Source organism: Mchenga conophoros, linkage group LG9 (genome assembly GCF_057382185.1).
Source record: "Mchenga conophoros isolate Kocher_MC1m ecotype Shallow Benthic linkage group LG9, M_conophoros_male_GT1.1, whole genome shotgun sequence".
NCBI lineage: Eukaryota > Metazoa > Chordata > Actinopteri > Cichliformes > Cichlidae > Mchenga > Mchenga conophoros.
Window position 1 is genome coordinate 36,128,603 of NC_140534.1, and position 24,146 is coordinate 36,152,748.

A 24,146-nucleotide genomic window follows, 5' to 3' on the forward strand; every position below is an offset into this window, starting at 1 on the left:
GGTCAAAGGTCAGGCTGCACCGCCCATGGAACTGCATGATGTCAGAGAGGGGATATCCTTATATGGTCGCGTCAGGCTCTGAGTAATCTAAATCAATGTGGGCCATGACCCCCTGGTGGACGTCACAGGTACTGCAGGTGAGCCTGGAGCCATCACTGCGTAGTACAAATATCACAAATGCTACAATCAAACCGAAGTATTCGAGTGTATTTAGCAGTAGTTCCAGTCCTGACAGAGAAAGTCCTCCCTGCAGAGTCCTCCATCATCATCATCGTCACTGTGTGATGAGTTTAAATAAGAATCAGTTTTCAGATTATATAGCTTAAAGTGTCACCATGACGACCAATCCTCATCCTCGCACTCAGGACCACTGGAGGACACCAGACTGCAGGACAGGTGTGGTGCAGGTAAACTCGGCCTCACTGAGAAAAACACAAGAACAGAGCTGTTTATCATCTAACACAGCACATAACAGGCAAGGCACGATTGTCCAATCAGCAGCCTCCCTGGTAACACCTTTGTGTCTGTGATTATAAACTAGACTGATGCTGCTGTTCAGGAGTCTCCTCCACTTTCACTGCTAGCTCGCCTCATCTGTTAGTGTCACTGACCTCTGACTGCCCGCCTCAGTAACGTGACCTCTGACCTCTCGTCTTCCTCACTAGTTCAGCCCCATTTGGCGCCTCAGTGATCACTCACATGCTGCCGTTAGCTTCACACAGGTGAAGCACACCTTCAGTTTGTGACGGGCAGCCAATTAGACAGACGCTGGCTCAAAGGGGGAGGGGCTGCACATCTTGTTAAAGTCAGAGGGCTGCAGCTCGAGTCATTCTGCTGCGCAGTGTTATAAACATTACGGTAATGCTCCAGCTGCGGTCTTTATGGGAGAAGGGTCTGGCTGCAGCCACTGGGAGCGCCATATTGGGACCTCCACAGTAACCGGAAACACGTGACCTCCACAGTAGCACTGCACGGATCATCGACTGTGGAAACCTTGCAAGTGGATCATAAAGGTTGGCACAGAGTCTTTCATGTATAAATTTGCCGTTAATAATTATATAATTTTAGAAATCATCTAGTTTGCTTACACTGATTATGTTGGCACTTTGTTAGCGTTACAACAACGGTCAGACCCCCGAGGCATCTAAACTTTAGTAAGACTGCACTTTTGACACCTCTGGTTAGCATTTAGTGGTCAGTTTCAAACGTATTTGATTTTTGCTTCTTATTGAACTACTTTTCACGATCTGTAACATCAATGCACATTGTTCCATTTACTGCGTATTGCACTTTGTTCACGTCTTTCATTCCACCTGCATCAACGCTGTAAAGTTTGTCACAAAGAGATTTATACATTTATAAATACTACTATTCTCTATTCCATTCTGTTCTGCTTTTTTATTGCCCAGATTTTTGTTAGCGTTTGTTAAATTGTCTGTTATATGTCAATAGATATGTATGTCACAAATAAAAGTGTCTGGTAAATTATGTTTTTGTAAAGAATTTTCTCCCCAAATCTCTAACATGCTAACTGTAACATGTTATTTCTGCTAAAACCTGAACTTAAAGGTGTATATGGTGTTTATCTGTTTCTCTCTGTTTTAGATGCACATATCAAATTGGAATTCTGCCTCCAAGCCAGAATTGCAGGAGTGCACCACGTGTTGGCTGTTTCACTGCCCTCTGTGCCCCACTCTCAGCCCTGCTGTCAGGGCAAAGATTGAGGAGCAAATAAATGGACACATTAAAAATGCGTTGCCTTTCAAAGGTATGTTGGTATTAAATAAACCTCATAGTTAAAGTTATAAATATGCACTTCTTTTCAGCACCTCTGCAGTGTCTTTGTTGACTTAAAAGTTGCTTTTCACATTGTACAGTTCAGTGCATTCATCAGCTAGAAAAAAGTGTTTTCATTAAATATTTTTTCCTGTTCACCACATTTCCTGACAGCTCTTGTGATCCACAACATTTTGCTTTCATTATTGAGGATGGCTTGGGTATTTTTGTTCATATGTACAATCTGATTGTTAGATAAACTGATTGCATTCTGTACAACTGCATTTAAATTACATATTGTTTTTGTTTTTTTTTCTCTCTTACAGACAAAATGATATGCCGGTGCACTTTCACTGCCCTGTCTGCAACATGACAGTCATACAGCGTGGGGATATGGCAAGGCAATTATTGTCATGTCAGCATTCAGGACTGCTCCCCACTAAACTCTCCGTGGAGCCCCGCCTCCCTCCCGCTGCACTCTCCGTGGAGCCCCGCCCCTCTCCCGCTGCACTCTCCGTGGAGCCCCGCCCCTCTCCCGCTGCACTGTCCGTGGAGCCCCGCCTCTCTCCCACTCAACTCTCCGTGGAGCCCCATCTCCCTCTCGATGTCTCGTCTCCAGCATCTAAACCATTTCCTGAATCTTCAGTAGAACATTCATGTGCTCGTCCCTCTGTGCTAAATGAAACTGCGGCTTGTGGAAAGTCCATGAAAATGAAACGCCCTCACTCTGGTCTTACTCTTCTTACAAAAAAACTTCAAGACTCACATGATGAGGAGGCATTCAAACAGGTCAACAGATGTTTGCCTGGCCTGTCATCTGCAGTGTTTGTGTAGAGGGACTTCCTCCTCTTTGTTTCTCAGTTTGCAGAGGACATGGAGCTCTTTTTAAAAGCATGTGCTGACGAGCAGAGACTACAGGTCAATGTGATGTTTGACACTTGATGGACAGATGAAGGCACTGGCTGTTTGTTTGTGGTTTTTATGTGCTGTTTGTTTTTCAGTGTACAGAATTCCAGTTAAGCTTATTATAAAATGTTGTTCACTTGTTTCCATACTTATAGTAAAAATTTTAGTGTAAATGTAACAGCATTGTTTATACTTGTAACTTCAAAGTAAAAAGGTTACAGTTGCTATTAACATTTATGTTTTATCCTGTAATCAATAATATTTTTATACATTTTACGTATAACCCTCTGGGCTCTGTGCTGACTACTACACTGCAGTGGACCAAAAGAATGACACAGGTTTGATCTTAAGGGTCTAATAGTTGTGTGTTGTGCATGACATTGCAACGCAAACATGTATTTGCAAGACAGACTGGAATAAATTATGACGCATCAAATATTACACAGGCTGCAGAGAATTTTTGTTGATACAGACTGTTGAGCTTTGAGTGTCACAGTCAAACTTTGCTTTGAAGCACCTGCTAAAAACACTTTGACTCTTGTAGAGTAAAATATGATTATAGTAAAAAAATCAAAGCTGCAGCACATACAGCAACAAAAACTGTTAGTAAATGTGTCCTGGAGTTTATGCAGGTGCAGAAAGTGCTGCTGCTGTAAGTCAGCCTAACAGCTTCTAGATCACTTATTTTTCTGGAAAGATGGTAAGAAGGGCATCACTGCTCATCTCTACAATCTCCCAGATCTTGGAATACAAGCCTTTGTCCCATGAAAATCACTTCACAGTAGTAGGAGACCTCTAAACCTACAAATGAAGAGTGATCCTGGAAGAAAAAGGGCCCACACTATAGTGACCTCAACAATTGCAAGACAGCTTTGTCCCCGATGCTTATATGAAAAAAAAAAAATAAATACGAAGATTTATGAAACCATTAGGACTTTATTACTGTTTTATCTGAAAAGTTACTGGTAATATATGACCTAACTGGCATTTAAAGTGAAAAAAAAAAAAAGAATATAGATAAAATTTTGGTTTTTTGAAGAAAAGGACTGGAGCTAATTTAAAGAGTCAAGTCGGTAAAAGTAGATCAATGTTTTAATAAATATACATTTTACAGCATTTTGTAAAAAAAAAAAACACACACAAAAGTTGCCATTTTTGGCAACGAACAAGGTGAGAGAGTTTTATAGTTTTTGCTCTCCTTGAACAAAAATAATAGTGCTCAATAATGTTGATGTTAATCAATTAAATGTCCCAGACTCTACTATTAATAATATAGTGGTCCCTCGTTTATCGCAGGAGTTACGTTCTAAAAATAACCCACGGTAGGTGAAATCCGCGAAGTTATATTTACAAAAACTGTGGTATTTTGTAAATATAATAAACGCGAATTCAGCTGTGTAATTTTATTAGCAGTGTCCTCTTGAAATGCGCCAACAACATTGAGAGTAACATCCTCCTCTCTGCCCCTTAATGCTCTCGGGCGCTATGGTAACGCGTAAATAATCCTTTCAAAATAAGACACAACTACAACACGGGAAGACACCCAGGGAAACCGAGGAAAACCCTGAAAACCATACATTTCACACCCGAGGCTCAACTCTCGCGTTGACAAAACATAACTTTCAATACTTGAAATGTGCAATTCACTTGTATTTTTATTTTTATTCCTATTTATTCTATTTATCCCCTTCGTATATTTTATTTATATTGTCTCTGTATTTATATATATATGTGTGTGTGTATAACTCTGTCGGTGCTGTGCTTTTTTGGAAATCGAATTTCCCAGAGGAACCCACCCGAGGGATTAATAAAGTTCTATCTAATCTAATCTAATCTAATCTAATCTAATCTAACACATGGACACTTTTGGCCACAAACGAGCTGAAGGGATGGTGATTTTTTTAAATAAACCCAGAGTGTTAAAACACTTAGAACCAAATTTATTTTTCAGCAGCATCAATAGTAACAAAAACACAATTTAGTTTTCCCTGTCAAAGTCGATTTAACTGAAGTTACGTGTTTCCGGCTACTGTGGAGATCACGTGTTTCCGGTTGCTGTGGCGGTCGCAATATGGCGGAAACCGGAAGTCAGTTCAAAACAGCCGTGGCGGGTCCCGAAGGAGAAGGAGCTCTGCTGAGATGAGCGAGAGCGGCGCTCAGGTGAGAAACCGAAGCCCGTGTTTGCCTGTGTGTCACGTGACCGCGCTGTTAGCGAGATGAGAGCGCTGTTAGCACCGCGTGACGGTAACTGTCAGAGGGTGTGTGTCTGCTTACAAGCGATGTAGGAAGAAAACAGACAGTTACCTGTTCGAGTTTGGTACAGGTGTGTTGCTGTGACCTTCACTGAGCAGAGCTCTGCACAGCTGGAGATGCTGCCGGAAACTCAAAACACGTGTTTAGTTTGTAGTGTGGTACAGTCTACGTGCTGCAGCAGTGTGTAATGATCTGTACAGTGTATATCCTGGAGCAGTGTGTCATATGGCAGAGTGTATATCCTGGAGCAGAGTGTATATCCTGGAGCAGAGTGTAATATGGCAGAGTGTATATCCTGGAGCAGAGTGTAATATGGCAGAGTGTATATCCTGGAGCAGAGTGTAATATGGCAAAGTGTATATCCTGGAGCAGAGTGTAATATGGCAGAGTGTATATCCTGGAGCAGTGTGTCATATGGCAGAGTGTATATCCTGGAGCAGAGTGTAACGGTGTGTGCGTCTTGTCAGCTGTTAGCTCGTCTGGAGGCACGGCGCTGCCTTAAGGATATTGAGCCTCGTCTGTTTCCGGAAGACCGAGGACCCGACCAAGGTGACTGGCCACGCCCACCCACTCACAGCTGACACATGCTGTCAGTCAGGTGACTGTCTCACTGTATGTGTTGTTTCTTGCTCTCAGGTGCGGTGGTGGAGCTGTTTGGGCTGGAGGGCACAGGTGAGTTCACGATGCAGGAAGTGCCTCCACCTTTAACCTGGATGTAAACTGTGTGTGTGTGTGTTGCTCAGGTAAGACGGAGCTGTTGTATCACCTGCTGTGCCGCTGCGTGCTGCCGGAGGCAGCTGGGGGTCTGGAGGTGGATGTGGTGTTTGTGGACACCGACTACAGCCTAGACATGTTACACCTGGTCAGCATCCTGGACAGCAAACTGAGCGCAGGTATATGCACACGCATGCACACACACACACACACACAAACAAACAGGAAGTTACACACTAACCCTTTCTCTCCGGGTCCTTAGCGCTGTTGGCCGGAGCAGACGAGGCGGCGCTGCGCTCATGTCTGTCCCGCCTCCTGTTTGTTCACTGCTACTCCTCCTCACAGCTCCTCCTCACCCTCCACTTCCTGGAGACCACCTTGTCATCACGGCCCGCCCTGGCGCTCATCCTCATAGACAGCATTTCCGCGTTTTATTGGGTGGATCGCTGCGAGGGTGGGGCCAGCTACACCAAACAGGAGGAGAAGCTCAGTAGGTGTGCGGAGCTGCTGGGACGCCTGCTCAGGTGGGTGGAGTTAGACTGATTCAGGCTGCTCGCAGGTCATGCGTTACAGTGCGCTGCGTGACATCACCACCACTCTGAAGGCTTCCGCTGAGCTCTGATACGATCACGGTCATGTGCGCAGCTTTTCTCTTTCAGGTACAAACACATGTGCAGAGTGCCCCCTGGTGGTCAAACTGCAGTGTCAGCACCGTAGGTCAGGGTGTTGGCTGGTCAATCGCTCACGCTCTGACGAGTGTTTGTGTAAAATGTTGGTTTGTTCGTGTTTTGCTGGGTCAAATACCTGAGTGGAGCCTGTGGTGGTTCTGTTCTGGACTGTGGCTCACTAATTTTCTGATTTTTGACTCCTCCTACTCCACAGGGATTACAGAATCACTGTCTTCGCCACCTGTCACGCCATCAGGAGGCCCGGCGTCCCCCCCTCCTCCTCAGACGCCCAGCGGTCGTACCTCTGCCGCTCCTGGCAGAGGCTGGTGACCCACCGGCTGCTGTGCTCCAGGCAGGAGCCAGGAAACAACATGGCTGCCGAAGGAGGACACGACCAGGAGCAGAGGAGACAGCAGATCTTCACCGTCCACTGCACCACCTTCTCCTCGAGGGTCAAGGTCTCCTGGAGCAGCTCCTTCTGTGTGACGGAGGCAGGAGTGGAGTTCCTGTCGGCGTCCGAGGAGAACAAATGTGCTGCACGTCAGTAACTCAGACTCTGGTCCAATCATGGATCAGGGAGATGTCCGTCATCTGGCTGAGGGACCAATCACATTTGAGCCCTTGCCGCAGACACGCCCCTCACAGCACAGACTGTTTACTTCATCTGCGTGTTTTTCTGTGTGATGTGATTCTGTGCTCTGACTGCTGCTCGGCCCACAGTGGAAACAGGAGCAGACTGTAATGAGCTGCACAGGTGGGACTGTACAGGGAAAATGGAGGGGGTGGGGTCAGGATGAGGTCATTGTTAGGGGCCAAAGGGTCAGCATTAGTGTTTGTGTTCAATAAACTGGACATGTATGTTGTGACCTGTGTGTTTGTTTCCACTCAGACCCATCAGCAGATTGTAGATTAATTAATAATAACTGAGGTGGGTGTGGCGTCAGCTCCAGGTGCTGCAGGTATACTGGTACTGTGGGCGGAGCTTATTCTCTCCTGTCTGACATACATAATACATGAAACGACGATCATAACCATCAGTGTTATCCAAGACAGACACGCCCACCACGTCAGCATCCCTGTGATGAGAGTGATGACGTCACTGTCACGGACAGTTTGGCTCTTTTAAACTTTAGTGGCTAATAACCGGAACCTCTTACTGCAGGCGTGGCGCTCTCGGGTCGACACTAACCTGACCCTTGACCCCGACCCTCTGCTCCGTGCTCGGGCACGTGCCTGGCGCGGTCCGGATCCTCGCGCTCCGCTCCGGGACTTCCAGGTCTGCTGACAGAGCCGCTTCACCAGAGCAGTCCTCCAACTGATCCCTCCGCGGGGTCAGACACACTTTTTACACAACAAACAAATATTCCCGGTGCCCGCGTGGAGGCTTGCACACCGGCACTTTTCACAGGCCGATCCTCGGTACACGCCGCCCGTGTCTGGGTCTGACGGGAGCGTGCGGCCCGGCGAGGCGGGACGTGTTTTGCGGGACCTACTTCCTCTGCTGGCACTGACAGGCGGTGGTTCGGTTGCTCCCAAACATGGCCTCCGTGACGGAGCGACCGCTTCAACTTTAATTTTTCGCCAATTTTCGGAGTAAAAACCGCGCTTTTCCCTCCGTGCTCCGCCGGGAATGTTCCGCCGGAGACCCGGCCGTGCCAGGCGTGTCAAACGGAGGCTGAGGTTGGCAGAAGTTCGCTGCTGGCTTTGAAGTCGTCGCTCTAAGTTGGCTGAAAGCTGGAGAGGAAAAAGAGAATTGCATCGAATCAGTAAGGACGCTTCTTCCCTATTCTCTCGACACTCCCGCGGCTCGCTAAACGTCCCGCTTCCTGCCGCCCATCCCGACCCGCCACTAGCGCGCCGCGGACCGGGCTGCTAACAGCTAGCCTGCACGCTAACGCTAACAGAAAAGTGATCAGTCAACTGGGCGGTCCGAGCGAGCTAACGGCTAAGCGCTAGCCGCTCCGGGCCGGAGGAAAGCCTTTAAACAGCGAGTTAGAACCACCGAACGGCTCCCGGTACCCTCACCGAGGCCGCACCGAGCGTGTGGGGCTGTGAGCGGGCTCACAGGCGGCAGTACCGGGCTCCACGGCCGCTGTGACAGGCGAGCTTATTAGCATGCTAACCAGCAGGTTACCCACACACAGCCACCCAGCGAGGCTCACCTGAGACCTTAACCTCACCAGACACAACACTGAGCTCACCTGGTGTCCAGCGGCACACCTGGGCAGGTACACGCACAGCAGCTAGAAAAGTGAAAAACACACCAAAATATGCACTAGGTCCGTTTAATCAGCACACTGTAAACACTGTGCACCTGTGCAGGTGAGTACTCTGACCAGCTGACACCAGAGAGCTGCACCTCATCGGTCCCGGGGTATACAGCTGGATTACATTAAGCTGGCACACAGAGCAGAGGGATAATACCTACACAGGCAACAGCAGCGCTCACCTGTACCTGTTCCATCCGAGAGTCAACCCTAATCTGGTTCCAATAATCCCACAGGTGCTGATCGAGTCAATCAGATCATCTGCTGGTTAGTTTTCACTGATTGATTGATCCGTTTGTCTGTAAACAGTCAGAATATGGAGACAGGCGTAGTTTACAGTCTAAGGTGAAGGTGCACTGCAGCTGTTGGTGGCGTGGATCAAAGATGAGACCAGCATCCACAAACACCAGATATTCTCCTTAAACTTCAAACATCCACATGTCTCTTGCGCTTGATGGTGAATTCACCTGGACATAGATGGTTGCCCGCCCACACAGCTAATCAGCCAGTGGGATTAAAGATGAGCTCGTGTTTTTGTTTACTTCCTGTGCCTGAACTAAACGGCGCCGTAAAGCCATGTTTCCGTGCCGTGTTTGCTGCAGCTCCTCCTCAGCTGCTTTTCTGCCATGTTTGCCGAGCTGAAGGGACCCCGCCGCCCGTCGGACAGGAAGCGTGGACGTTAGAGGTTAATCGTGTTTTAATGTCAGCTGTGATTTTGTGGAGATGATCACTGTGTTTGTTCCTCAGCAGAAGCTCATATGCACTCGCTGTTTAGTTCAGCTCGAGCCAGCTGGGCTCTTCCCACCCCTGATTGGACGTTTGGAGGGCATGTGATCACAGGTCATTGAGCGGAACAGAAGCTCACAGAAATGAAGGTTCAAACCTTTCAGTGAGCACCTGTGCGGCTGTTGGCTTTGAGTCTCTGCAGCTTGCATGCGGCAACGCTAACCGAGGCTGATTTGTCTCCGTGAGGGGGCAGGACCCTGAGGATCAGTAACCTGGGTTCCGGTTGCTGATTGGTTGGTTGCGATGAGGCTGGTCTGGGCCTGCTGTCCTCTGCGTGTCCCCGTTTGTCCTTCCAGGTTTAATAAAGTTCAGGTGACCACGGTAAATAATCCAAATTAGGTCAGTGAGTAAAATAATCCCGGTTATGGTTTGCGCCATCGTTGAGCCGCAGCGGCGTCAGACTGAAACCAGGTCTGGTTAGTGGGGTTTCCTGCAATGAGACAGGGTGGTGCTGGCCTCCACTCGACAGCGGCAGAGCTGAGTGTACCTCCTCAGAATAAAAACATTTTTAATGATCGTCGAGTAAAAACAACAAAATGTCCCACGGGAGCATCTCAGATGGCAGCACCTCTCTCAGGGTCCTTTACCAACGCAGGATGCTGTGACACTGATCAACAGGCAGACAGGGTCAAAGGTCGCTCAGCTTCATGTTGCACGAGTGGCTGGATGAGCTGCTGTGAGGTGGCGGCGGCTTCGTTCTGGTCCAGGCGGGTGCATCAGTTTTTGTTTCTGTTCACGCTCAGAGAGACACAACGTAGTCGCACCTCTGGCAGCTCACAGGAAGTGGTTTATACGGGACCGTGTGGCGCCTGGCAGAGGTTCAGCGCGGCCGGTGTCACTGAGGAAGCTTTTCTTGTCAGTAACAGTCGCCCCTCGGCCCGCCTTTTGGGCGCTTTAACCTCACCTGCTGCTTCAAACACCACTTACACCTGCCGTTCTGACTTTAGGGTGAGCTGAGCGGCACTACGTGGGCCGCTTACATCCGTGTGTGATGATGGCGCCATAGCTGTTAATGGGCAGAGAAACAGACGGGAGAGTGTGGCGGCGAGGGCGTGTGGCGGCGGCCGTGTGAATCACAAGCTCGAGGTTTAAACTGAGCGTGTCTGCGTGTGGAGGGTTTGCAGTCATGTGACCATCAGCGCTGCAGGGTTAGCTTACCGAGGCCCAGACACCGGTCGCTATGGAAACGCTATGGAAAACTCTGTGTTCCTGATTGGTTCTTGAGAACTTCCTTACGACAGGTTGTGGGAGGGTCTGTAGCTCGCTGTGCACCGTGCTGGTATTGGTTAGCTCCTCCCATCGTTGTTCACGTCCTCCTCGTTCTGTAGGAGGCTCTGCGAACAGTCTGACCTTTGACCTCTGAGGTGTGTTAATGCAGCACACCTGAGCGTCACCTGATCCTCAAGTTTGGTCGCGCAGCGTTTAGGAGCTGCTGAATCGTCCTCGTGGCGTCTGTACTTCACCTGAGCTCAGAGGACGCACAGCGCGCCCTCTCTGTGTGACCTCACACACCGAGCTGCTGCTCTTCCTGGGGGAGTCCCTGCAGGTGTCCAACATCTGGCTGTGTGTGTCTGTGCGTTGTCGTGCCTGGAAGCTTTGAGTCCTTTACATCAGCTTTGTAAACTTTGAGGTGTGACTTGTTCTCGTGTGAAATAGCAGGTCAGCTGTGGAGCGTTCACGTGAGGAAACTCGTTTTATGCATCGGCTGCGCTCACGTGTGAACACACTGTACCACACACAGGTGACACACCTGATGGCTGTGCGGCTGTCCTGAGTTTATAGCGTCTGTGTTCCGCAGTTCACCGCCCAAACACCAGGGGGCGGTACAGTTTCTCTTCTCTTGTTTATTTGTTCTCTTCCAGCTTCCTGTTGCAAAAGTAACAGTAGAAGAGGAAGAAGGTGGCGGGCTGCAGTCAGGTTTCAGAGGGTTTGTGGGCGTGGCTTATGTGTAGTGTGGGTTTAAAGGGGAAGCATAAATCCCAGCTCCACCCTGTTCCTCACCTCTCTCTCTTTCTTTACCCAGAATGCCATCTGAGGCTCAGCCTCAGGAGCCTCGGGACAGAGGGCCACCCCCTCCCGTCACTCGGGCCGGCCGCAGCGCTCAGCTGGCCAAAGCCACTGCTTCTAGCCCCGCCCCTGAGAGGCGGCCCCGTGGGCGACCGAGGAAAGATGGGAGCAGCGGGCGCTCTGGACCTGCTGCCCCGCCTCCTCCTCCACCACCTCCTCCCCCTCCGCCCCCCAAATCAAGAAAGAAGTAAGTGTGTGTGTGTGATGTGAGTGTGTGCTCAGGTGTGCTCACCTGTTCCTGCAGCAGGTTGATCCGTGGTGCCTCCTCCAGCTGAACAACGTGGCTGCAGGTTAGCAGCTGCATGTTTGGTATTTCTGCATAAATGAAGCAGGTGAGTCAGAGGGGAGGATCCTGGAGTCAGAGCAGGGTCAGCACTGATGTTTTAGAGCTTCACGTTCCTGATCCAGCATGGTGCAGACCACCGCAGGCCACAATCGACACCTGTAAGAAGGCCGAGCAGCTCGGCAACAGCTCTGTGTGGTCCCACGAGGCTAACGCCACCTGCAGCACGGCGATGATGTAAAAGTACGACATTAACTGTGTTTAGAAACCACCGCGCTCCATTTTCACTTCAGAGTAACTGAGTAACAGCCTCCTTATTTTAGGACAGAGAAGCACATCTGAGGTCTGGAGTTTGAGTCAGAGGGTCAGAAATGTGTGGAAGCTAGCAGCGCAATCGCCCTGAGGTGGACCCAGAATCATCCAGCAGGGCGAGCCTGGACCTGATCCACACTCAGTGCAGGGGAAGTGATGCTGGAGGTCCTGAAACTTTGACTGTGTGTGTTTGCTGCTTAGATTCAGTCTGTGGAGGGAAGAGTCCTCACAGAGACAAATATACAGGTGTGTGTGTTGGAGAGGAAGTAGGAAGTTGCATGCTGGGTAACGAGGGAGTCTGACAGGGGGCACGTGCTGGCTCCTGGTTTCACCTCCTGCCACACACACAGATCTCTGTTGTGATGTCATCATGTTTACCTGATTCAGGTGTTTCCTGATGCTCATTAGCCAACTGCTTAGAACGAATACACACACACGTTTGTAATTCTGTCTTTGTGAGGACCCTCACCGCCACAGGCTGATCGGGCCTCTGCGGTTAAAGCACTCGTGAGTCTGAGCTGTGACCTGCTGGGCTACACGTGCGTTTCATCAGGACCTTCAGGCAGCTGTCTGAGGAGCCAACGCCGTCCTTGTTTCTGTGGGCGGAGTCAAACAGCTGTGAGAAAGCAGCGTCGGGTGCTAACTGTTGTTTTCCTGATTTCATTGACATTTTCTTTTTTCTTTTTTATTTTTTGATGCTCGTTTCAGTCGGGTGATGATGTAACGCAGCAGCTGATCTCCTCCTGCTGTAACACACAAGTCAGGCATGGCGCTCACATCGAAGGGATCCAGATGTGCTGCAATGGCTTCAATGGGGACACAGCTGGAGGAGGATCCAGAGGGTTAATGCTGTTCCTTCACTGTGTTAACCTCTAACTGCTCTGTGTGTGTGTGTGTGTGCGTGCACGCAGGGGGCGGAGCCGAGGACGAGCTCAGGTAGAGGATGAAGAGAGCATGGATGCCACAGAGACGAAGCCCCTCCAGAAGACAGGTGTGTAGAACCAGCTGGATGTCTGTGTTTGAGGCTACGAGGTCTGAGTGTTGGAGGCTACATCAACACGTACACGGCTATTTCTGAAAACTGAGATTCTCCGTTTTTAAAAGAATCCTGTCCACATGTAACCGCCAAAAACGCAGTCAAATGTTGTCAAGAACATGCCAAATCCTAGCCGTGTACAAATGTTGGCCAATCAGAAGTCTCGAAGCCTGGGAGGGAAAGAGGAAACGGGTTTCAAGGACTTCTGGAAAGTTTTTGTTTTTCTCGAAAGGCAGCTAATTTTGTTTCAAATGTGAATATCCAAAAACAGTAGGGGTGGGGGAAAAAATCGATACTGTGTGGTATCGTGATATTTTGTTTGCTAATAATGTATCAATACAGGGACGGCAGAAATCGATATTTTGTTACAAAAAAAGTTTTTGTGGACTGGAACTCTGACTTCAGAGCATGTTGATCCTTTTTCTGAGCAAGAATCCTGACACTGTCCAAATGTGTTTAACTGTTTTTTTGGCAGCAATAAACATGACAGTTTACTTATTTTAATTTAAGACATGTTTTATTTTAATTAAGTTTAAAACTTTTTTATTTAATGTAAAATTATATTTTGTTTTAATTTACTTTCAAATTCTTCAGTTGCTGAATGGGCTGCATAGTTTTCATATTGCATAGTTCAGAATAGCTGTAATTGTACCTAGAGATGGCACGATACCACTTTTTTATGTCCGATACCGATACCGATATCATAAATTTGGATATCTGCCGATACCGATATGAATCCGATATAGTGTTTTTTAATCAACAAAACTGTTTTTTAAATATCTTGCTGCATTTTGTATAAGTTCATACTCAAGTTTAAAACAACAACTACACTAAAGCTATTCTGTTATACCTGTATGCAAAAAAAAATATTTCATAGTTCAGCAATACTGATCAATCTAATAAACTTAGACCTACACCATCCTCCCTATTCTGGTATTTTAAAGAGTACTTAGCGTAAATATTAAGCAACCTAACTAATAGGGTTCCAACTCCCAGCAACAACAAAAATAAATAAATAAAAAATAGGGACCCACCCCTCACGCGCCACCTCATGATGCTTAATCGACGTAATCAACCTTAATTTGATGCAGTGTGAAAAAAAATGCACAGAAATCAATTATTTTTCAAGAAATATTAAATAGATTCAACATCTTTCTTCAACAAAATTGCAGACTGCACAGATGGTACCTTCCCAAAGTAAAAAGTACTATAGCTTACTAGGGTATATATATTAGACTTAATAGTCACTATATACAGTAATTGACTTCTATTCATTTTACATCAGATTAAAACTTTGGGTGTCAGATAATTATTTATTAAAAGCTCGACATTTTAAATGAGAATAAGAAAGAAAAGTATGTCTTTGTGCCCCCTTTCCCCTGTTAATGCCCTATCGGCCCCCCTGGCTAAACTTTGCTAGATCCGCCCCTGCACAGTTACGTCAGCTACGTAGAAAAAGATCCTGGTGTAGAAAGTAATAATAAATAAATTCTAACAACAGCTGATCAAGCTTAAACGTGCTGCTGTTGTTCAGCCGCTGGTTTCCTCTTTCTGGTGCAAAGTGGGCCAAAAACAAACTACAGACACGGACTCGCGACAGAAAAGCCGATCAGCTGATCATTAAGCAGTTTCATGATTGAAGTAGCAGCAGGAGAGGCAGTCGCTCCATATATCGCTTGTTAAGCTTAACGCAGGAATGCTTTACAAACATTCAGAGATGGACTTACACACTTGCTTTACTTCTCTCGGGATAACTTTGTCGGAGATGAAATGCCGGGTTGCTAGCGAAGCTCCACATGCTATCCAGACCACCGACAGGTCCTGCATGCCACAGCCGCTCTATCACGTGATGCATACTGCTCCGACGTGCTAACGTTCTGAGGCGAGTTACGGCGTGTTGCAAGTTTTGTGAGGTGCTTTCGTGATATTTAATGGATCGGATTACATTTTTTATTTTTCTCCGATATCCGATCCAGTAATTTAGGTCAGTATCGGACCGATACGTAATATCGGATCGGTCCATCTCTAATTGTACCAGATGGTTGCATTCGGCTAAGTTGGACTAGACTGTAATACAAACCGTTCAGTTTGTCAACAATAAAACTGAAATGAGAGAAAGACTGAGTGTGAGACTTTGATATTAGATAAAATGAATATTGATAAAGTTTAACTTTATGTACAGAATCTGAATATCGCAAAATATTTTAAAAAATTGCAATAATATCGTATCGTGGGATGTATGGTGATTCCCACCTCTAAAAAACAGTATTTTAGCTGGTGTAGACTCACAACTCAGGATTGAACAGAAAGCACACATACGTTCTAATTTAAAACATTTAAATTTAATCAAAACCGATGTCAGGATTTGGGCTGAGAGAGCGTCTGTGTTGGGTGGAGTTCACTCTGACGCCTCTGTGTTTGTGTGAGTGTGTAAAAACTGCAGACAGTCAGATTAACAGCAGCGTTTTGTTTCTATCCACCGTTGTAGAAATTCGTCTCATGTAAACAATAACGTGGCGCACTGTATGACGTCAAAAAGGATGCAAACATTTGACGTTGCGTAAGTAATCTCTGTTTTCCTCGTCCACATGTAAACACAAAAACAGAGTTTTTAAAAAGTTTTCAGTGATCGAAAACGTCGTGTACGTGCAGACGTAGCCTGAACCTCACCTGCTCAGGTACGCCCACACGAGGGCATCTACACCTCCACCAGTGCTGTTCACCCGCTCTGACATAAAACATGGTGTCATGCTGGAGATTAAGAACGTGTGATGGTGCCTATGTTACCCACAATGCACCTCTTGTGTCCTGCATACGTTTGTGACTGTGTGTGTGCGTGTCCACAGAGGTGAAGGCTCAGACCACACGGCGGCAGCGCTCCACCTCCAGGAGAAAATCCAAAACAAGCTCTGAACCTGCCCAGGACGAGCCCAGTCCAGATCCTGATCCTGACCCGGATCCAGGACCGGTGCCCCCCGACCCTGAGCTGGCTCCCAGTGCTGAGGAGGGGGAGGTGGAGGACAGACTCCACTCAGAGGCTCCGCCCCTAGCCTCTAGCCCTCTTTTCCCCCGCTCCAGCCCTCCATCCCAATCCCATCATCTTGATCCTGTTCCTGATCCTGATCCTGTGGAGGAAGACCAGCCCAGTCCGAGTCACAGCCCCACCCCTATGGATGTGGACTGCAGCCTGGTTCCCATAGAAGTAGAGGAGGACGGGGCCGGCCCCGTGGAGCAGAGTCCGGCCGTCAGTCCCCGCTCCAGTCCTCCAGTGTCCCCCTGTCTGCGGTTGGAGGACGAGGACTCGCTGTCCCCGCTGTTCCAGCGGTCTCTGTCGGAGGACTCCGGGGGCTCGCCCACCCCCAGCCTGGGACACACCAAAAAAAGGTGAGTGCCTGTGGACCGCCCTGCACACCCACAACGGCACTCAGCAGGCAAACCGGGGAGGCTTTTGTTTTGAAAGTCTCCAGATTTAATGTCTCCAGTCAGATCTGACGTGACTTTGTGATGAACCTGATTGAAGCAGATAAATGTCCGTGTCATCTGTCAGGTGACGCCTCACCTCCTGAACGCATCGTTTTTTTCTCCCCAGGCTGAAGCAGTGTGCCTTCTGTTACCACGGCGACGAGCCTCCTCTGGGCCAGGGCCGGCTGGTGGTGTTCGGCCCGACGCCCGGCTACATCCCGCTCCACATCCTCAATCGCCGCGCCTCCTCTGACCGAGACAACGACTGCCACGACCACTGCTACCGCGGCAGCCAAGCCCCGGCCACGTAAGTGACATCACTTCCTCTTTCCCCTCTCCTTCCAGAGACACCACAGTCACGAGCTAACCATAGACCTGTGTGTGTGTGTGTGTGTGTGTGTGTGTGTGCGCGCGCGCAGGTGCTGCAGTCCAGAACAGTGTGGTGAGTACTCCCCGTTCACTGAAACAGTTCCAACCTGATCGCTGTTGTTGATGTTTGACTGTTCACTGTGTGCTGCTGTTTCAGAGTCTTCCTCAGAGTTCCTTAAGCAGCTTGGACCCATCGGCCTTCCTCATGACATCAACGTCCAATCACTGTTTGACCCCACAGGTACCTCCTCCTCCTCTTCCGCATCCTGTTCTGTGTGTGTGTGTGTGTGTGTGTGTGTGTGTGTGTGTTTTAAACCTCCTGTGTGTGTGCGTGTACAGGTCAGTGCTGTGCTCACCTGCAGTGTGCCACTTGGTCAGAGGGGGTGTGTCGAGGCGAGGGACAATCACTGCTCTACGTGGACAAAGCCATCGACACAGGAAGCACACAGGTGGGTTTTCACGGCGTCTGGTCAGTAGCCCCTCCTCCTTGTGTAGCTCAGGTAGATGAATACTGTGCATCAGCTGAAGCGCTCGGTTCCTGGGTCTGTGAGCCAGACTAAAATAAAATAGGAGAATACAAAGGTTTACCCACAGCTTCCTCCCTAAACCCCATCTATCTCTCACCTGTCCAGGTGTGCGCGTTCTGCCGGCAGCTCGGAGCTTCGCTGCGTTGTCAGGAGATGGACTGTGGGCGGTGCTACCACTTCCCCTGCGCTGCTGCTGCCGGAGCCCACCTGGACTGGAACCAGAGGCGCACACTGTGTACAAGGCACGCACATGCAGGTAAGAGGCGCCGACTGAAGCGGGTGTGAGGTTGTGATGTCATAACGTGACGTGATCATGTCTCCTCAGGGTCCTCGCCACCCTGTGCTCTGTGCTCTGGCGGCAGTGAGCTTGGCAGCCTGTTAATGTGCTGTTGTTGTGGTAACCGTTACCATGGCAGCTGCGTGGACCCCTCTGTGGCCCCCTCCCCTTTCTGCCGGGCCGGCTGGCAGTGTCCTCAGTGTCGCGTGTGTCAGAGCTGCAGGTAACACACATGCAGAGTTATTGACTGGGGTGAGCAGGTATTTGAAGATGGAGTAAAGAGGGCGTGTCCTCAGTGTGAACCTCCACCTGTGCTCTCTGTGTGTCAGGCTGCAAGGCGATGAAGCTGCGTTATTGGTGTGTCAGCGCTGCGATAAAGCCTACCACACACACTGTCTCACACCACCTCTGGATCACACGCCGAGCACCGGCTGGAGCTGCAAGGTGAGATAAACACACACGTACACACACTGCTGTGTGTTGAACTTTGGATGACCCTCACAAACCCCTCCCACCCCTCATCTTCTCCAGAACTGCAGAGTCTGCTGCCGCTGTGGTGTCAGGTCATCAGGCCAGTGGGCCAATCACCTGTTTCTGTGCGAGTCGTGTGACCCAGCATTGCCCTGCCTTCTCTGTGGCCACACCCCCGACCTCTACACACCACAGGAGTGCGTGACCTGTGTCTGCTGCTATAGGTACACAAGCACCATCTGTTTCACTGAGGCTGCTTCACAATAAAATCCCTGAACTGAAGAGAACTAACATGGCTTTTATTGTGAAAGAGGAATCCAGTGGTTCTCATATATGAACTTCAGTTACTTTTGTGCCCTCACTGCACAGCCTCTGTGGGCCTCTGTGGCGGGCTGTCCCAAAGGTTTAAAACCACTGGTGGTAGCTTTTATTAAAATATGCTTTTATTTTGACAGTGATGAAGAGAAAACAAAACTATTTTGTTTTGCAGGTTTGTCCATGCAGACTGCAGCATCCAGGCCGGGGAGGGCAAGGTGGGGTCCAAAGTGTACATCTGCTCCACGTGCAGACCTCAACAGGAGGAGCCAAACCCACACAGTCCCACATTGGCATCAGCTGCCGCCCTTAGCCCCTCACAGACTCCACCCAGTAGCATTCCACAGCCGTCGGTCTCAACGTGCACAGAGGCTCCACCGGCCAGTCCTGTTGGTCAACTCGTCCCTGAGGAGCCGCCACAGAGAACAACAAAGTCCCTCAGTGCACCATCACCACCAAGTCTTACGTCATCTCACACCGACTCCCAGGAGCTCCTGAATAATCCACTGTCAGTTCTTCCTCAGTCTACAGGGCTCCAACAGAGTTCTACAACATCTCACCCTGAAGCCAGTGAACCCCAACAGAGTCCTCTATCGTCTCATTCTGAGGGTATGGAGACACAACAGAGTTCTCTGCCAGTTCTCCCTGAGTCCACAGAGCTCCAAGGAAGTTCTGTATCATCTCAGCCTGAAGCCACGCTTCAACAGAGTCCTCCACCAACTCTCCCAAAGTCCACAGAACTCCAAGAAAGTCTTTTATGTCACCCGGTTTCTGCCAAACTCCTAGAAACTCCCAAAGTTCTCCCACAAAGTGGATGGAGCATGGAGTTGGAACAAAGCCCTTCACAATGTCAAACTGATCCCACAGAGCTCCAACAAAGTCCTCCACCATCTCACCCGTATCCTGTGGCAGTCCAGCAAAGTTCCTCACTAGCTCTTACAGAGCTCCCTCCTTCTGCTGAACTCCTTCTGAAGAGTTCTTTACCATCTAGCCCTGTTCTCAAGGACCTCCAGCAAAGTCCTGCATCATCTCCCATGGAGCTCCAACAAAGTTCCTCGCCTACTCCTGTAGAACACCAACAATTTTCTGCACCGTCTCCCAAAGAACTCCCAGACAGTCCTACACCATCTCACCCTCTTTCCACAGAGCTGCAGCAAAGCCCTCCACCATCTCCCAAAGAGCTCCAAGATCCTGCACCATCATGGCCTGATTCCACAGAGCTCCGGCAAAATCCTCCACCATCTCCCACAGAGCTCCAACAAAATCCTCCACCATCTCCCACAGAGCTCCAGAAAAATCCTCCACCATCTCCCACAGAGCTCCACCAAAATCCTCCACCATCTCCCACAGAGCTCCCATCTCAACTTGTTTCCATGGAGCTTCAACCAAATTCCTTACAAATGCTCAAAGAGCTCCAAGATCCTGCACCATCCTGGCCTGATTCCACAGAGCTCCAGCAAAATCCTCCACCATCTCCCACAGAGCTCCAACAAAATCCTCCACCATCTCCCACAGAGCTCCACCAAAATCCTCCACCATCTCCCACAGAGCTCCAACAAAATCCTCCACCATCTCCCACAGAGCTCCACCAAAATCCTCCACCATCTCCCACAGAGCTCCAACAAAATCTTCCACCATCTCCCACAGAGCTCCAACAAAATCTTCCACCATCTCCCACAGAGCTCCAGCAAAATCCTCCACCATCTCCCACAGAGCTCCACCAAAATCCTCCACCATCTCCCACAGAGCTCCAGCAAAATCCTCCACCATCTCCCACAGAGCTCCCACCTCAGCCTATTTCCACGGAGCTTCAACCAAAATCCTTACAAACGCTTGAACTCCGAAGTCCTGCACCATCTGAAAATGCAGAGCTTCAACAAGGTCATCCATCATCTCCCATAGAACAAAGTTCCTCATCACCTTCAGCAGAGCTCCAGCACATTCTTGTTCTGTCTCACACTGATTCCACAGAGCTCCCACAGAATGCACCATTTCCCAAAGATCTCCTGTCAAGTCCTGCACAATCTCACACTGAACCCCCACAAAGTCCTCAACCATCTGTCACGGAGCTCCCACAGAGTGCTGTAATTTCCCATCCTGATCCCATGGAGCCCCAACAAAACGTTGTACCTTTGACTGCACCTTCTGTCATAGAACTCGAGCCATCTCCCTCTTGTCACACAGCATCCCATCGTAATCAAGAAGAGCTCCATCCTGATGTGGCAGAGTTTAGAATAAGCTCCTCACCGTCTTGCCCTGATCTTGCAGAGGCCCATGAAAGTTACTCAGCATCCCACTTGGATTCCACAGATGACCAGAAAAGCTGGACCCCGTTACACCTTCAGCAGAGTCCTGCACAGTCTCACTCTAATCTGGCAGAACTTGAGGAAAGTACTGAGCAGAATTCCACAGAGGATCAGTTCATGGACACAGAATCTCAGCAGAGTCCAGTACAGGGTGGTCCCATGGCTTGTACCCTTGCACATTTTCTACACAGCCCTTCACCTCACAGTCCTATCAAATCAGGGCTGACTCCTCCCAGGGTGGAGCTGGGGACAGAGCAGGCTCGGCACAGCCTTCCACCAGACAGTCCTGCACAGGACAATGCTATGCAGCTCAGTGGATCACATAGTCCCAGCCTCACAGCCTCACAGCCTCAGCACAGTGCTCTACAAACGGACTGTAGTCCTGTGCAAGCTGGCATGAGGAACCCCTCACAGGACACTGAATCTACACTGGACCAGGAGAGCCCTGGATTGAGCAGCCCTACTCTGCAGTATGGGGCTGCACAGGACACGTCTACACTGGACCAGGACCTCTCATCGGCAGCAAGATACGCCTCAGCTCCATGTAGCCCATCGTCACCACCACTCAGACCTAAACGGTGCAGTCTGTCCCAACCTGCCAGCCCTGCTCAGGCTCTCCGGTCTTCACAGCTTAGCTTACATACTTTAGAACTTGCTGCACATTCAACACTCACACAGGAGTCCACCCATGCCACACAACCTGACTCCTTGAAACAATGCCCTTCTAGCCCTGATGGCCAAACACTGGAAAATAACCCTCCTCCCCTTAACCACACCTCTAGCCTGGCCACAGTGCCCCCTGAAAGTAGCACGCTCAGTCCCGATCATTCCAGTCCCCCTCATGTCCTAGATTTCCAGACACCAGAAAGCCTTTTTCACATTAGCACTTCAGCCAAACACAGTAGCCTAGCTTGCTCACCTTGTGCCGGTGAAATGGAGGAAGCTCCTCCCCCAGCTAGCCTAATTCATCAGAATCTTCACAACACCCCATCGCTCTGCATGGAAGTTGTTGAAGGAGCTAGCCCCACACATAACCAGGCCAGCTCAGCTTGTGCCAGCCCCACTCGTGCTTACCAGATGCCTACAAGCCCAACCATGTGTCTTGAAGGCCACCCTAGCCCTGTGCCAGGGGAGAGTAGCCCATCAGCAGTGCTGGCTGAACCCATCCACCTTGCCTCCTGTCAGGATGAGGAGATGGAGGTAGCTACCATCCAGCCAAGTGATGGTGTTCAGTCAGAACCTAGTCCCAGTCAACCAGACAGTCCGCAGCCTGACCCTGCTTACTCAGAAGTCACCGGTGGCATTGTTTTGTCAGGTCATGAGCATGCTCAGGAGACAGAAAGTCCACCTGGTCAGTCAAGTCGGCCACATATCCAGATTTCCTTCAGTACTTCACACCTGGCTGCAGTACAGCCGTCAAGCCCTCCACCAGCTTCTGGTAGTTCAAGTCCTCCACACTGTACACTGAGTGATACCGGCCCAGAGAGGAGTCCTGTTCGTGCTGAAACATATCCCTGTTCTGCTAGTGTAGCTGATGTCCACACCAGTCATAGCCCAGTTAGTCCTGCTGGTCAGGCTAGTCCTGCTCATGTAGTAGTAGCTCACTCAGGCCCAGTGCAGATACAAACTTCCTCATTAGCTAGCACAACTCATAGCAGCCCTGCACATGCTGCTTTTGCCAGTGTTAGCCCACCTCACAGTCCGGCTCCTGACACTGAAAGTAGTACTGGCCTTACTGAGGCATCACTGAGCCCCACTAGTCCTGATGTGGACACAGTTGCTCTTTCCAGTGGGGCTCAGCCTGATATGGGTGCTGATAAACCTGCAGACTGTATCAGACAAACAAGTCCTGCTGCCTCTGTACCCGACGACTCTGCTGCTGTTAGCCCCGGCCAGATTAGTCAGAACCAAGTCAGCCAGTCCCCAGCTGGTACTGCAGTGGTCCCCAAAGAAAACCACCAGTGCACTGCCTCACCAAGCCCCCTCATCCCCACTGATGCTACTTACACTCAGGCCAGTCTGAGTCCTGCTAGCCCTGTCCATGCTAGTCCCACTCAGGATAACACTGCGATGCCTAGCTCAACCTCTCCCAATGAGGCACCTCTTAGTCCCACATGCCCCGCCCCCTCACAGATTAGCCCTTCTCAAACAGTCTCTTTTGACACTCTGCAGGTTCAGCGTAGTCCCTTACACAGCCCAGGTCAAAGTTCTACAGGTGTTCATATGGATCCAGGTTTTAAACAGATCACCACAAGTCCAGGCTCCGTGAGTCCTGTGCAGGCAGAGCCTGGTGTCAGACCTGCTTCTGCCAGCCCGTTCCACTGTGAAGCCAGTCCTGCTTGTGATTCAATTAACCCTGCTCCCTCAATAACCAGCCCAAGTCCTGGTCCTGTTAGTCCCGTGAAGCCAGAACAAGGTCCTGGACCTGAAGGGATGTCTGATGGCACCATGGGTAAGTATGAGGGCGAGTGACTCAAAGTTCCCGATTAACACACGATCTGTTCTGAGGTTATCTGCTCTTTTTGTTCACCCAGACACACTGAGCACAGAGGAGCAGCAGGAGGAGCAGCCTGAACACACATCACAGGAGAGCCTAGCAGAGGAGCAGCCTGTGGAGAGGAGCGAGGGAGGAGAGGAACAAAACCAGAAGGTTCTGCCCAGTAGCTCCAGCGGTCTTAAAGGTTTGCTTTGCAAACACGGAAACATAACCAATCCAAACTCTTAAATGTTTACATTTTTCCGTGACTTCCCTTTTCCCCAGGCTTGCTCCGCCCGCTCCATCGTTGTGACTGTAACCAGGAAGATCCTGAACCTGCATCAGTATCTAATGTGTCCATGTTTGTGTCTCTGCAGGAGTCCAGGAGACTCAGTGCCCCGCCTCCCCCATACCCACGCAGCAACCTGTGTCCTTCCCTTTGCCCTCATCACCTCCATCTGTGGGAGCTGGCTCCCTGGAGGCCTCCCCCCACCGTCACTCCCAGCCCACCATTGTAGAGGGCCTCCCACAGGAGGAAAAGCTTCCCAGTGACTTTGGACATACGGTGGGGCTGAAGGACCAATCGCCTCTTTGTCACATGACATCAGAGTGTGATGGGGGTCAGTCACAGATCCTATATGAACCTGTTGCTTTGGTAACAGAACCCACCGAAGATGAGCACCAATCACAAGCTGAGCCTTCACAGGAGGAGGATCTTTCTGAAACAGTTCAGCCGTCAGATGGTCAGCCAATCACTGAGGAGCACTCAGACATGGAGGAGGAGCCAGTGAGCCCCGTGCTGGACTTGGACCCCTCTTTAGACAGAGAGGTGATGGAGCTGATGACATCATCGCCTCCCCCGTCCCTTCTGCACC

At 49.7% G+C, this 24,146-nt stretch overlaps 2 protein-coding genes across 13 annotated transcripts in view; both read left to right on the plus strand.

Moving 5' to 3' along the window:
- The first annotated feature begins 12 nt into the window (after positions 1–12).
- On the plus strand, positions 13–7,181 carry xrcc2 (X-ray repair complementing 2). 2 transcript variants are annotated; one of them, XM_085285772.1, is made up of 6 exons: positions 13–137; positions 5,403–5,484; positions 5,572–5,607; positions 5,679–5,828; positions 5,912–6,173; positions 6,532–7,181. In XM_085285772.1, exons 1-6 carry the CDS (start codon positions 96–98, stop codon positions 6,863–6,865), a joined length of 906 nt encoding a protein of 301 aa, XP_085141898.1. In that variant the 5' UTR covers positions 13–95; the 3' UTR covers positions 6,866–7,181. The 2 variants fall into 2 exon arrangements, with proteins under 2 accessions (XP_085141898.1, XP_085141897.1); XM_085285771.1 differs by lacking the exon at positions 13–137 and adding an exon at positions 4,720–4,842.
- A 434-nt stretch (positions 7,182–7,615) lies between these two features.
- The window catches only part of kmt2ca (lysine (K)-specific methyltransferase 2Ca), a 51,351-nt gene continuing 34,820 nt past the window's right edge, over positions 7,616–24,146 (plus strand). For 6 of the 11 annotated variants that reach the window (XM_085285643.1, XM_085285645.1, XM_085285647.1 and 3 more), the window contains exons 1-15: positions 7,616–8,083; positions 11,394–11,624; positions 12,944–13,023; positions 15,915–16,452; positions 16,658–16,837; positions 16,950–16,972; positions 17,057–17,140; positions 17,239–17,348; positions 17,532–17,682; positions 17,752–17,926; positions 18,033–18,147; positions 18,235–18,398; positions 18,665–23,247; positions 23,330–23,476; positions 23,649–24,146. The exon at positions 23,649–24,146 is cut by the window's right edge and continues 242 nt beyond it. In XM_085285643.1, the coding sequence (XP_085141769.1) occupies positions 11,395–11,624; positions 12,944–13,023; positions 15,915–16,452; positions 16,658–16,837; positions 16,950–16,972; positions 17,057–17,140; positions 17,239–17,348; positions 17,532–17,682; positions 17,752–17,926; positions 18,033–18,147; positions 18,235–18,398; positions 18,665–23,247; positions 23,330–23,476; positions 23,649–24,146 (7,078 nt within the window). In that variant the 5' untranslated portion in view covers positions 7,616–8,083; position 11,394. The remainder of the gene's footprint in view (positions 8,084–11,393; positions 11,625–12,943; positions 13,024–15,914; positions 16,453–16,657; positions 16,838–16,949; positions 16,973–17,056; positions 17,141–17,238; positions 17,349–17,531; positions 17,683–17,751; positions 17,927–18,032; positions 18,148–18,234; positions 18,399–18,664; positions 23,248–23,329; positions 23,477–23,648) is intronic. The other 5 variants (XM_085285651.1, XM_085285644.1, XM_085285652.1 and 2 more) reach the window with 2 other exon arrangements.

Bases quoted from the DNA above. Each gene is read 5' to 3' on its own strand.
- xrcc2 (XM_085285772.1), top strand. From the start codon at position 96: ATGTGGGCCATGACCCCCTGGTGGACGTCACAGGTACTGCAG. The intron at 5,485-5,571 runs GTGACTGGCCAC...TCTTGCTCTCAG, and splicing joins AGACCGAGGACCCGACCAAG to GTGCGGTGGTGGAGCTGTTT. The intron at 5,829-5,911 runs GTATATGCACAC...CCGGGTCCTTAG, and splicing joins GGACAGCAAACTGAGCGCAG to CGCTGTTGGCCGGAGCAGAC.